The sequence below is a fragment of the Nasonia vitripennis genome, chromosome 5, assembly GCF_009193385.2.
Source record: "Nasonia vitripennis strain AsymCx chromosome 5, Nvit_psr_1.1, whole genome shotgun sequence".
NCBI classification, from domain to species: domain Eukaryota; kingdom Metazoa; phylum Arthropoda; class Insecta; order Hymenoptera; family Pteromalidae; genus Nasonia; species Nasonia vitripennis.
In genome coordinates, this window is record NC_045761.1 from 23,111,644 (window position 1) to 23,125,012 (window position 13,369).

The window sequence follows — 13,369 nt, forward strand, 5'->3', positions numbered from 1 at the left end:
CTGTTTTCCTTTTTGGTTTGTAATCAGCAAAAAATCATCGGGTACAAATTAAACATAACGCAAATAGCTGATAGTAAGCCCAGGATACAAAAAAAAACTCATAAATCGGCTCTGTATACAGGTTTATAATCATAGCGTTCGTGTCGAGGTATATTCGTATATGTATCCATATTCAGATGAGCGTCCGATGAGAGAAAGAGAGTGAGGAAAAAAAAAGAGAAATGAAACAAAGAAACAATCGAATCATGAGGCTATTCGTCACAATGAATGGTAATCGAGGGCACTTATGCTCAATTCGCTATAATCGAGACTGAATAATTCCTTAGGTTATCAGCTCGACAAATTGATCTCTCACAGAGTTCAAACACACAGCGAGTAGCGCTTGCGGAAAGGTAAATTTCCCGATGCATTACCTGCATCTCCGAGGCGCTGCTGGAAATGCGCTCGGAATGGTCTTGGGTATTGGCACCCGCGGTCGAGGTGCTGCGATGCTGGGGCGTGTGGGCCTCGGAGTGTCCGTTGACGATACCGTTGGGACCGGTGGGTCCTGGTCCGCAACGCGGATGCCATATCGCAGCTCCTTGAAGGAACATCTCCTCGCCGTCGCCGAAGGGGTCGCCGCACTTGGTGCAACGCGCGCAGGTCGGGTGGAAGTGGTGGTTCTCGCCGGCTTGAAGGACTTTGCCGCTGATGTAGCGGTTGCAGTATGCGCACTTCACCCCGAACTGCTTCTGGTAGTCTTTCTCGCAGTAAGGCACACCGTCCCTGCGGACGATAAAAAGCGTTATCAGCGATGCGATTTGAAGAAAGAAAATTTGTTTTTGGTGGATAAACACTCACTTTCCCATGTACTCGCCATGCAAGACGGTATCGCAGCTGTGGCACTTGAAGCACCAGACGTGCCATTGCCTATCGAGTGCCACCAGGGCCTGTCCCTCTCTGAGCTCTTGCCTGCAACCGGCGCAGGCTCCGGGATCCTGTCCAGTACCTCCGCTTCCAGTGTCCTTACCGGCGCTGCTGACCGGCGTCGAGGCTTCCCTCACGGGTATGCTCACGCATCGGTGACACAACGCCTGACCTACATTCCCGCAGCACAAACACATTAGCGTAATTATCGACTGCCACTATACACACACACACACACACACACACACACACATAGGATAGTATAGTACACACCTTGAACGAGAGTGACTTTAGTGCCCTGTCCGAGCAGAGGCTGTCTGCATCTTTGGCAGTGAAAGCAGTTGGGATGGAAAGCGTGTTTCTCGCCAGCCGTCACGACGTCGCCCTCGACGTACTCGCCACAGCCGGCGCACTTGGTCCCCCATCGTTCTCGGTAGTCCTGGAATTAGGGAGATCGTTCATCGTTATTGTATTACAGGCACAGGTCATTCTGTACATCCGGATACGTGACGAGAGAGCTGTATGCTCGAGCGTTTAGTCGTCTGAGCAGGAAAGTCAAAATTATTTTAACACTGGTCATTCGAACACTCGCTCGTATCCCTTCACCCCGTTTAATGGATCCGCCGAGCGGTTCGGTCGTACGTGAAGTGAGTACGATATTGTCTAAGCAGGAAAATTTTAAAGAAAAATATTTAGGATCACCGCAGCAGCCTCCGAGCTTTCCAGCTCACCCCTGCGCGATGCAAATCCCCCTTGAAGAAGACCCTCTCCCACAACGCAGTGGGCAAACAAGACCTGAAATATTCATCGCTCGCGAGCGCGCGAAAACAAAGAGCACGTACGCATGGGCCGACACTCGAATAAGGGAGTAGACGCATGTGTATACCTTGGTGCAGTAGTAGGCACCCTCGCGAGCGAAGAAGCCGCCCTGCGCGAGACTGGTGTTGCACTGGGCGCACTTGAAGCAGCCGATGTGGAAGTACTTGTCCTGAACGCGCAGCACCTCGCCGCTGCACTTCTTCTTGCATGCCTGGCAGAAGGTCTTCCCTGTAACAGAGAATATGTTGTTTTTTTTTTAATGTTTCAAGGCAGAGGTGTTTAATTATTTTTTGCTTGTTTCGAAAAACAAAAGGAGAGTTACAACGTCGTGCACGTGGCCTATGAAAGAAGGACGTGTTTCGACACGTCGCTGATGTATAATATGCGGAATAGACACTTCTCTCTCTCTGCGACTCGTTCATTTTGAATAAAAATCCACCCGATCAGCGAATCGAGCGGCAAAGTAAATATAAAACTCGAGAGAGACTCGCTAAGGAAGTATTCTTCGAAAGGAATCCGAGCGGGAAAATTGATGCGAGAAATTTGCATAGGCCAATTTCGCGCGCGCGCGCGTGTGTGTGTGTGTCTACCACAACGGACTTATCGGATTGATATTGTTCGCTTATAATTCTCATTTACGTAACGTGAAAAAAATTCTTTAGAATCTCTCGCGAGAATAGCGATTACGTGTACACCTCATCTAATTAAAAGCTCATATCCTCGTTCCTCGATTATACAATAACCCGCGCACTGCAGCACCTACCGACGTGTATTCCGTAAAGTCGATTACATCGTACTCTCGTCGCGTATCCCAGCGATCCGTCGAAAATCTCGGTTCTATTCTTCTTCCTCGCTATCTTCTTCCTCTCCACATCGTCTCTACTCTCTTGTTTAGCGCTGATGCTCAAAGCCCATGAATAATGCATCGCCTCGATTGGTCATTCGCGGATCGTCTATTGCGCAATGCGCCTCTTCTCGCTCGCTGTCTTTATTTACTCGACTAGTAGATTCTGCAGTGCAGTCCTTAGTTGTTTTTTATTTATAAACAAAATTTGTGTACTTTACGCTAAAAACCTCGACCACAGGTAACTTAAACGTTTAGGGTCATCAGCCCTCATTAAACGCTCCAAGCTATAGTCACTCTAACGCAGCACACTATACTCTGTATAAAACGCTCAGAGCGACAGGTAGCCGTATGTGTAAAAGGATCCGCGGCCTTCTCGCGATACTCTCATTGTATTCCGTGTCAGGGCGACGTTTCGCGAAAGACTGCGCTGGGATGAGCAGCGGATCGAGATTCTTATGTGGTCGGCTGCTGCGACGAGGATAATTTGATTAGGGGACCTGCTGGCGGCGACAAAAACATCGAGGCATAATTTGATTAGGCCTGTTTAGCGTTTGGACGAACGAGGTGAGAGATATCGTGTTTCGCAATTGATACGCGGAAAGAGTAACCGTGACGATACTACGCATGACGGAAGAAAATGAAATCTGGAGCGGATTCGTGGAATTTGGGGAAACTCGAGAGAGAGAGAGAGAGAGAGAGAGAGAGAGAGAGAGAGAGAGAGAGAGAACGAGAGAGAGAGAGCGAGAGAGAGTTGGCTGTGTAATGAAGTAGACGAGCGTTTGACGCTAGTTACGGCTCGTAATGAAACGTTTTATACTCATTTTTCCAAGTAGAGTTTCCTCGCATGTTCCACATCTCTCCCGACCGCGAGTACACATACACAAATTAAAAATAAAATTTACATACTTAAAAACCTTGGATTCTAACGACGCGTTCGTCCTCCGGATGAATCACCGGTTGTATTATTCAGTTAACAATTTTCCAAAGCATCGAGTCCAAAGTTGACTTTCGAGAGAGCTGTTCCTACAGTATATTTTTACGATAGAAAATCGCGAATTCAGAGCTTGAGTCACGGGCGTCGACTGCATTCCGAGCTCGTAAATACACTATACTTTTCCTTCTGCGCACCGGAACGATTTTTCTTTTCCCGGTTTGTTTTTCCTCTCCCCGACTCGACAGACTGGATTTCGCTTTTCTTATATATCCCACGCTTTTTATCCCAGCCAATTGCTCATACTTCATCGTCTTCAACTGCACCCGAAGCTCGAGATTTTCTATTCGATATTTATTCCGGCCGTAAACTCACCGCGTGTGTGGTATATCGATAAGCCGTACCGTGGATTTTCACTTACGGGCAACAATTTGTAAAGTCCTACTTTGGTATAGCTGCACCGAAAGCCTAATTGATTACACGCGTTTGTACAATGTTTATACTCCATAAACCAGAGACTTACAAGTTGCAAGACACGTGTAATGGGATTTTAGCGCAGTATGAAACGCTCGAATGCACCGATTTTGCCGTCAACACACAAGCACATGGAGATTAAAATTATTCTGCGCTTTCTTCCCGCGTGGGCTAAAAAGCCGGTGAATTTAGTTGCCGGCCGCGCCCGCGTTTGTGAAAGTTATGTGCGAGAGAGAGAAAGAGCGAGTGCAAAAACGGTCTACAGCGAATTCAAAAATAAAAGCAGTTCGCCGGCGTAATTGAATTCGAGCGAGAGAATTCCTCCGAGAGATGATAAAAAGCAGAGAGCTGCCAGACTCTCGATAAAAAGAGAGAACAGCAGAGCACAGCTGACGTGAATCCTCAACGAGAATCGCGATGATGATTACGATTTTCAGTCGATTTTGTTCAAGTAAAAAACAAAGGATATACTTTTCTCAAATTATATCCGCGTACCATTGTGGATAATTAGACGACTGGGAAGGAGGGAGAAGATAAAAAAGGTTGAATTAATTAGAGCGATGCAAGTGGAGCATATCGGTATTCAAGCCTTATACTCGTCGATTTGTCGTCTCTCGACAAGCGCGCGATTTGCTTGTGATTTGGTTCTTAAAGATGCTCGATGATTGACGTGCAATGGCAATTTGCGAAATTATACAAGCTCGTGTGCGGAATATATGAATCTGTTATTGAATAATGATTCTCCATTGGGGTATAAAGCAATTTCAGCAGAGACACTATACTCTCGACGACGACAATTGAATTTCTTCCGAGAAACGAAGTTGAAATTCTTCGGCTAATATTAGAACGGACGAGGAGAAATAGAGACTCTCCATCGAATGATATTTGACGAACGTATATAGCCTAATTTTATAGAGCTCGTTGAAGCGAGATATATACGATGTTTTAGGCTTCCGAAAGACAAATATGTGTAGGCCAGAAATAAACGCGAGTTTTTGATGTATGTGCTTTCGAATTAGGCAGTAAAAGTTCGCTAATAAAAACTAATATCCGCTTAACGAATGTTAGTATACATCATAAAGCTTTCAACGCGGTGTACATCCGCGCACGAGTTGTACGTGCGTAGGCTTATAGTCGGCGAAAAACTTTCACTTAGCGATCGTTAGAGTTATTATCGTATTGACTTTTTTATTTTCACGATAAACGTGCTTACCATCGTGATAAATTTAAGTGATACAGCCAAGGAGGGTAAAATAACATCAAACATTTTATGTGCGGTGGAAAAAATAATATTATTAATTTCCGCAAATGAACAAAATTTCACGAATAGAGAGAGAGCGTATACGACGTGAAATAATTCATTCGGATCACGGGCGTGCCTCATTGCCAAAGTGGGGGGGGAAGCAAGTGATGTCACTGAATATTTTTAAACGCCTCCGGCGTGTTAACTCGAAATGTGACGGGAAGTATACACCGCGAGACGACGTAACGACTCGTGCGTGTTGGCGTTTTAAAAAGCGCGCGAAAACAAGTCGCGACTAATTAATGCACCCTTTACCAGAGCTACTTGTTGTGCAATGAAGGCTGAAGAGAGAAAGAGTGTGTGGAAAGCAAAGATTTGCGGGAAGATTTTATTTTCGTTTGTTTGTTTTGTTGCTTGAAGGCGTTTTTAGCATCATAATAATGACAAAAATACTCATTTGAGTTAGTAGGTATGAGGCGTTAGATATAGGTCGAGTGCTAAGTTGTTATTGGAGGCTCCACTTTGAAATTCCGACTGCTTACTTTCGGCGCTCGAGAGTGCAGATAAGATCACACGATTTTAATGAGTCGTTATACGGACGATTATTGTTGTTGCGATTCCTGCAATCTACCCTGCACAACGAGATAATTTTTACGGTTTGAAAACGTTTGAACGTGAATTTTTTATTAAAAAAAAATCTGAAATTAAAAAAGTTCTGCCTCTTGGTAAACTACGATTTATCGGTGTGAATAATGCGGGAATAAACGTGCGATTAGACAGAATGAAAAAAATCCTGGTGTATTTTTAAGCGCAAGCGAATACACTCTCAGCTCCTGCTAAATAATCACTTGGCAAAAAAATACTGAAAAAATGCAGATTCGATTTCGCTTCGTTTTTATTCCACGTTCGCTGTGCTTATTTTTCTTTTCACGTGAGTTGATAAGGCAGCACAGACTTATCGAACTTTCAGAGGCATATTTTTAGAGTGATTAATCGAATTGTATCTCCGTTACCCATGTGCAACGGTCAGTAAGAGCATCGAGACCGATTCTCGATGTGACACACAATTCTACAAAGCTCGACCTAACTGCATCCCAGAAGCTATAACAATACACTCGATAATGTCTCTCAGGACCGATGACGATCATTGCATTACACAGCCCAGATAGACATACGACATGACACTTGTTGAACCGTTTGCTGCTGGAGTCTATTCTCCCCGGCTATTTTTAAAATTTCCAATGCGTCAACTATTTTTAATTTATGATGAATTCAAGCTGCAGTTTTTCAGCTCGCACGTAACCAGAGAAATTTTTTGAAAAAAACTTGGAGGAGTCTATTGACGCAGGTGTGTAGAAAAAGCGAAGAACATCTAGTTTGCTAATCAAATTTTACGGTTGACAGAGAAATAATGCTGCGGAGGTTTTTTCTCTTATTTTTGCGTTTGCACCGCTACGTATAGGTCGGACGGGTATATTGCGTGACGTCAGTTCGGGCAACGCGTAGGGGACGATGCTGTCGTCGTCTACAGGCTCTAATGAGCCCGAATAAATCGAGTCGAGCGTGCGAGACACGCATTTTTTGGTGAGTTATTACGAACCGTTCCTGATTGAATATTAACTTTTCATCTGTGAATTCGTTTACTTTAAAAAAATTAAATTTTAAAATAATTTTATAATATTTTATTATTCAAGTTGGTAAAACAAAAACATAAGTACTTGGCGCGAACCAAATATTTCCCAGATAAACTCTGGAAAGTCAATTCGGCTTTTATGGGCTATAAACTTCGCTTATCAATTGTTACCCAGTTTTGTAACAGATTAGCACGTTATTCGGCTGTACAGGAAGACTGCTCAAAGTTTTGCTACCGCAGTCGGTATTGATTATACCAGTTTGCACGCATGCACTTGCGAAATCGCCCTTAAGCCTAAAGTTTCTGAAACATTTAATTTAAAAATGCTGTGAGTTTAAAAAAATAAAAGTAATTATATTTTGAATAACAACAACATTTTTAATACATCGGTTAAAATTTAAGTATCATCAAAAAAGTGATTCTAAAAGTGAAATTTCTAAAAACAATAAATATACGCAGAAAAACTTAACAGTATTTCACGATAAGTTAATCAGAACGAAAGAGAAGTCGCCTCATAACTTGATTTATGTTACATCAACGATTAATAAAAACTCCTTTTAACCGGGAATCACTGACCTACTAAACTGTATTCGAAGTGTATGATCTGCTTTCAATGCTATTTATACTCCCCCTATATTTGCACTTTTGTTCGATTTACCAATAACTGGTAATTTTACTGCTTTTATAGCAATATTATAGTAATTAAATTTTATTACAACATTTACGACTTTGTAACACTCATTCCCAGACAAAACCTACACTAAAGCTAAGAGAAGATCCAGCTCAAAAGCAGAAAAAAAAACTTCAACAGCGGAAAGCTGCAGCGTCAGATTCATAATTGTCGACCTAGAAAAACTCTCCGCGGTAAATTCTAACGTCAATCGATTCTTCAAGGGGTGAAAACGGTGTCAGAAGTAAAATGCGGAAATTAAGCTTTATCTCGCACACAAAGAAAAGCCTCGAAATCGATCTTTTTGTCCAGCTCACGTACCCTGCAAAGTGCGAGGCCTGTTTTATTGCCTGTTTATCTGCAGGGCGACGATAAGAGGTCATTCGCATACATCTTCAAAATTGTCGCAATTGCGTTTGTGAAAGTAGAAAATTCTTTTCAGCCACGGTTATTAAAAACATGCGCGACAGAGAATAAAAAAAAACAAAGTTCCCGCGATATACATGTTAATGCGATTCGTAAAGTGGACTAAATAGGATGTCGCCGCTCGTCGACGGATGAGGTCAAAAGCTTACGCGACCCTAGGCATCATCGTATGGATCGGAGCTACATACAGCATTTACGTATAGTCAGTCGAGACTAAGATGACTCTCGATAATAAACAAGCTTCAAATCTTTATATTCTAAACAATTTGAGCAAGAAGCTTTTCACTCGAATCACGACGCGAATAAGAAGCGTTTCGCGTCCCTCTAATAATCTCCAGCATCAAAGCGATGCCATCAATAAAGACATTCCGCGAAAAGCCGCCGACGACCGCAAAGCGACGGGGCCGCTCTTGATCACTCTTTAACAGCCGCGTCTCTCCTTACCAGCTAATCGTCGTGTCTAAAAATCCTCGTTTTACGAGCGGCGCACGCGGAAATGCATCATCGTGTCCGAGAGAGAGAGAGAGAGAGAGAGAGAGAGAGAGAGAGAGAGAGAGAGAGAGAGAGAGAGAGAGAAAGAGGCGGTGAAAGCGAAAACGCGTCGCAATGCGGCTCTCTCGCGGTGTATATATTGTCTTCCTTTGAGGGAGAGACAGGTTTTAGGCTCCACTTGCCCCAGAGAATTCACGCGCTAAAGCATTTCGCTATCGAGCACATCATCTCTCTTCCTGTTGTTGTTATTGCATAGCGGCGGCTGCTATGCTTTTTTTAGTTAGTATCGAGAGGGGCATTGTTGCGGGGATTCTTTTGTACATTCAAATTACGCGTGGGTGTACTTTTGTTGCGCGAGGGATCAGATTAAATCGTTATTTTTCGCGCGCTTTTTTCTAAGCGGAAAACTGATCGAACTAACAATGCAGTTAGAGATTAGAATTACAAGCTTCCCGATATTGGTTCTTTGAATAAAAAATAATAAAGCATCGGTTTCTCCTCCTTCAATTAAACCTTATCGACGAAATTGCCAATAAACCGTGGACACTATCTCTGCTCCGTTCACGTCCGATGCAGCAGCAGAGCTGCTCGATCGACTTCGAAAACGGATTTTTAAAAATAAAAAAGAGTCGCTGGTAGGTTTGCAAACAACGACGATTCAAAGGCATAAGCCGCGCGGCGATTTAATATCGGAAACCTCAGCTCGTTCCCCGAGAGTAATTGAAACGGTTTTTGCGGTCTCGACGGTCGTCGCGTCTTATCGACGCGCGGCATGAACGGCGCCGATTGTTATACCTTATCTCACGCGGCGCCGGTCAAAGGAGAGGACGTGAGAGAGATTCTAGTTCGACGTTCTTTTTCTTTAATCCGGTTTTTTCAGCTTTGGAATATCAGCCGGTGATTTTAGATCGGTTACATCTGGCTATACAGTGTGAAATCGTAATTAAGTTTCGGTCGTGTATAACGCTATTTTGGGCGGGTTGCGTGATGCACATTCGTAACGTGGATTTTACGGCTTCTAATACACACGAGGCTTACGTTTATAGGGATAATTTTTGGGTCGATGGATCATTTATCTGATAAATTCCAGCGGCTGATGGGGGAAAAAAGTTTGTTATGTGGGTCAAGGTTGATGCGATAAATACCTTTTGATCAACTGTGAAAAATTAAATTACACTCTAATTTAGCCGCTGCAATGTGCACAGCTGGAGAAGACAGAGCGCGGTGTCGTGTTTTAAAATTATGCACTTGGAAGTGCTCCTTTTACGCGCGCTGAGGATCGATTACAAGTTTTGAAAAGCACGATTACAATGTCGCTCGCCGCGGCTTCTTTGAAAAATACCGATGCTATTATACACGGAGTCGAGGCATTTTACGACCAGCTCGTAAAGAGGGAAATAAGCAGTAGCTTTCCGTACAGCTGTTTTCATTGCTTTTCGTGCGCTTGAGACGTAATGTCGTACGATTTTAAGTGTACACTTGTAGGAGAAAAATTATTCTCTTGATTTCAAAAATAAAAGAGCCGCGCTCGAATTTGCAATTCGAATATCGGCGAGCCGCGAGTAAATATAAATACAATACGCCTCTAAAAATAAAGGAATACACACGAAAAGCAAAACACCATAATTCTCAGTATCTCTTTCGCGTGAAGTCATCGTTCGGAGCAAAAACCGACGATGAGGCAACTCCTCTCGAGTTTGTATGTATAATACACGCGTTGAATCGAAAAATACGTGTCAGCTCGATTAAATAACCCGTGAACGAGTAGCGATACAGAGGATTTTTCGGCGAAGTCTCTCCAGGGATAGGAGTCTAAAAAAAGCCGCGACGACGCCGAGCTATGCACGTGCATCGTATTCGCGTTCGTTCACACTTATACACCAAAAGAAAGTGAGACGGGAAGAGTCTTTTTTTTTTTTTTGAAGGTTTATGATTAGACGCTAAAGTATAAGTGAGAGATAGTCGAGGAGTATAAACGAATTACGGGATAGAGATCGACCACAATAAGCTGGAGTCAATCAAGGGGTTAATTCGATCGGATTCGAGGGTTGAAACCCTCCGGCGACGACACACCTCACAACCGATCGATCAAAAAACCCTTCGAGGCTACAAAAATGATTAAACCTCTCTCACCCTTCTTTTGGCTCTTCTGCTGCTGTTCGCTCTCCTTCGGCTCGCTTTTCAAGCCGTTCCTCTCGCTGGCGATGAGGCTCTCGCTTTGCTTCTTCGACTTCATAATTCCGTCTGTTTACTGCCTGTCTCTATATAGTAGCGGCAGGTATTGTAGCTGTATATAGATATATACCGACACAGACACTCACTACACACTCGCGCGTTGCGGCGGCGGCGACGGATCGATTGCGTAAGGTTTTCAGGTCGCCGAGTCTTTCGCGCACATTTATACAACGTGTGTACGTGTGTGAGGTGTACACGCACGCACGCCTCTTCCTTCCTTTCGACGACTTCTCCCCTTTGACTCTATCTCTCGCTTTATGTTTCGGCGGGTGCGGACTGGTTGGTCGATCGTCGTTGCTATAGGCGCAGGTTCTGAGGGAAGATGTTCGGGATAAGGGTCTCTTTCCTTTTTTTTTTTTTGCCGAACGTTTCTTCTTCTTTCGGGCGTGGATTTAATAGGGAATAAAACTAGTATTGTTGGAACGAGTTTTTCAACTGTAAAAGCTAGAAGGAAAAATTCCAAAACGACCTAACCTCAAAGCCCACGTCCGAAAAAGCGGAACAATCAGAAAAAAAAAAGTAATTATAACACACTGTGCACACGAAACAAGCCCGTATACGCACACTCGAAACTCTGGTCGATGGATATACACCGCGGCAGGCAGTAGCAGCCGGCGATCGCGTACCGGTCGAGTCGACGTGCCCTGACTGACTGTCGTCGCTCGCTGCTCTCCGCGCGGCACAGCCGAGCCGGAACGAGCGCCGAGAGAGCTGACGTCACCTCTCTATATATTACACTCCACCCGAGAAAGAGAGAGACGGCTGTATATAGCGTACTATACGCTTCGGCGGCTTTCGCATGGCATTCCGCGGGCTGTACGAGAGGATCTCCGATCGATGCGTGTTCCGCCGCGGTGAATGAGAGGATCGAGTCATCGCGCTCAGCTGATCGTTGCGGTATGGTCGCGGAGAGGATTGTTGTTGTTGTATAATGTATGTAAGTGAAAAGTTTCTGGAGTCATTATTATAGGGCTGCTCTGCGCGATGACGCGATTGTGTTTACCCGATTGAGCGTGTTATCGATGACTAATTTATTGTATTTACTTGAATTTGTAAAATATTCAGAGGGACTTCTAAAATTCGCGCCTTGACACTCGGAGCTTTATACGCGTGCCCTGCAGCGAAAACAAAGCTTTTATCGAGATTCCTGTACGATTTTACTTTCGGGAAAATCAGTCCGGCGCCACAGGTATCGCGTGCATTATAATAGTAGCGCATAGCCCTTTCTTTCGAGCTACTGACGAGCTGCAGGTAGTTAAACGTAGGTATATAGCGGGTCTTATTGTGAATTTCGTGGGAAAGCCCGAAAACGGTAAGGAGGCTTCCGGTCGCTTTAATTTCTAGTGTCTTTTTATGAAAAAAAAAAAAATATGCGGGTATGATTTTCTCCTACAGAGCTTGTCATTAAGGCGATTCTCGTGCTTTTTGAGATTTAATGTCGTGAATTACATCGAGTACCGAGAATAATCTTTATGGGAAAAAGCGTGCGTGGAAATTCCGAGAAAAATTTACAGTTTATTAGCTAGTAAATATTACATTACGTTTCAAGGTATTTGTGTGTACAACTAAAAAATATGTTTGCATGGGTACATAATACGTATAATAAATTTAAAACCACGTCAATCCTCCAGTTTAGCACGAAAACAAACGCGATTAGATAACGCTACAGCTACCGATATACCCATGAAAACTCGAGCTCGTTCCAAAGTAGGCACAGACAAATAATTGTGTCAGCGTCATCCCATTAGTGACGAAAAAATTCTTTTGACCCGTGACACCCAAGTGTTCATCACACTATACAGACACAAATGAAGACCTCGAGTTTCTGTCTGTGTGTGTACCGAAGCAACTAGAGAGGATCCAAGGCAGCCCTGGATGATCTTTTTTCTGTATACAGCTCGAGAGGTGATGTCAGGCACACATTTTTTCGTGAGTGCTCCGCGTCTGCCTATACACACACATGGCAGCGCAGCCTTGATCGTCATTGTTTGCGATGAGCGGAGAAGGCCTTTAAATAAAGGCGTGTGTCTTTTGTATATAGGTACTCTTACACCCTTTTTTTTTGAAAAATTTCATTATATTCTGATTTTTTCAATGCATAGATTGCGAGTCAGGTGTGTTCTTCGAACAATATCGACGCGAACGTCCCAGAATCCTACTTGAATTGCAAGAGAGAAAAACTGTCATTACGCACGACTGACGGTGCAAAAATAGTTTACCGTTCGTCATTAGCGATCTGTTCGAAGGTTGTAGTTTGCGGTAAGGTTCGTGTTAATAATTGGAGTGTCGTGTGCAGAATGGCGCGTATTACTGCGCGCAATGCATCATTATACTGAAATGGAGCTCTATTTACGCGCGCAATTGGATTTTAGAAGAGAAATCCTAACGGTTTTCCGCATCGGATGTAATCGTGTGTGTGGAAAAGAGGAAATCGATTATAGAAATTGGACTGTTAAAGCTTTTCCTAATTAATCGACGTCGTTAACAAACCGCGAATGCAAATCTCGCATATAGAGTATAGTATAGAAATGCAAATTTTCGATTCTCGACCCTTCGGTCGACGTCCAAAGGTTATACGCTGGAGTCACGTGCAATGACCGTGTGGTTTATAATACGTGTGTTCGTGGCGCTGGAAGGAATCGATTCTCTCCGACGTGTGTGTTTTCCCAGTGTGTTTCGCTCCAATTACGCGA

At 43.8% G+C, this 13,369-nt stretch overlaps 1 protein-coding gene across 16 annotated transcripts in view; it reads right to left on the minus strand.

Annotated features, from left to right (window-relative positions):
• The window catches only part of LOC100123688 (actin-binding LIM protein 2), a 28,024-nt gene that overhangs the window by 8,939 nt on the left and 5,716 nt on the right, over positions 1 to 13,369 (minus strand). For 10 of the 16 annotated variants that reach the window (XR_004345006.1, XR_004345007.1, XR_004227804.2 and 7 more), the window contains exons 1-5: positions 2,489 to 3,020; positions 1,793 to 1,953; positions 1,180 to 1,345; positions 841 to 1,078; positions 414 to 765 (exon numbers count right to left, since the gene is read on the minus strand). Coding sequence is in view for 13 of the 16 variants with exons in the window: in XM_008209031.4 (XP_008207253.1) it covers positions 414 to 765; positions 841 to 1,078; positions 1,180 to 1,345; positions 1,793 to 1,953; positions 2,489 to 2,651 (1,080 nt within the window). In the remaining 3 variants the exon portion in view is untranslated. Of the gene's footprint in view, positions 1 to 413; positions 766 to 840; positions 1,079 to 1,179; positions 1,346 to 1,792; positions 1,954 to 2,488; positions 3,021 to 10,574; positions 10,989 to 11,210; positions 11,336 to 13,369 lie in introns of those variants that run through there. The other 6 variants (XM_032600494.1, XM_008209039.3, XM_032600495.1 and 3 more) reach the window with 4 other exon arrangements.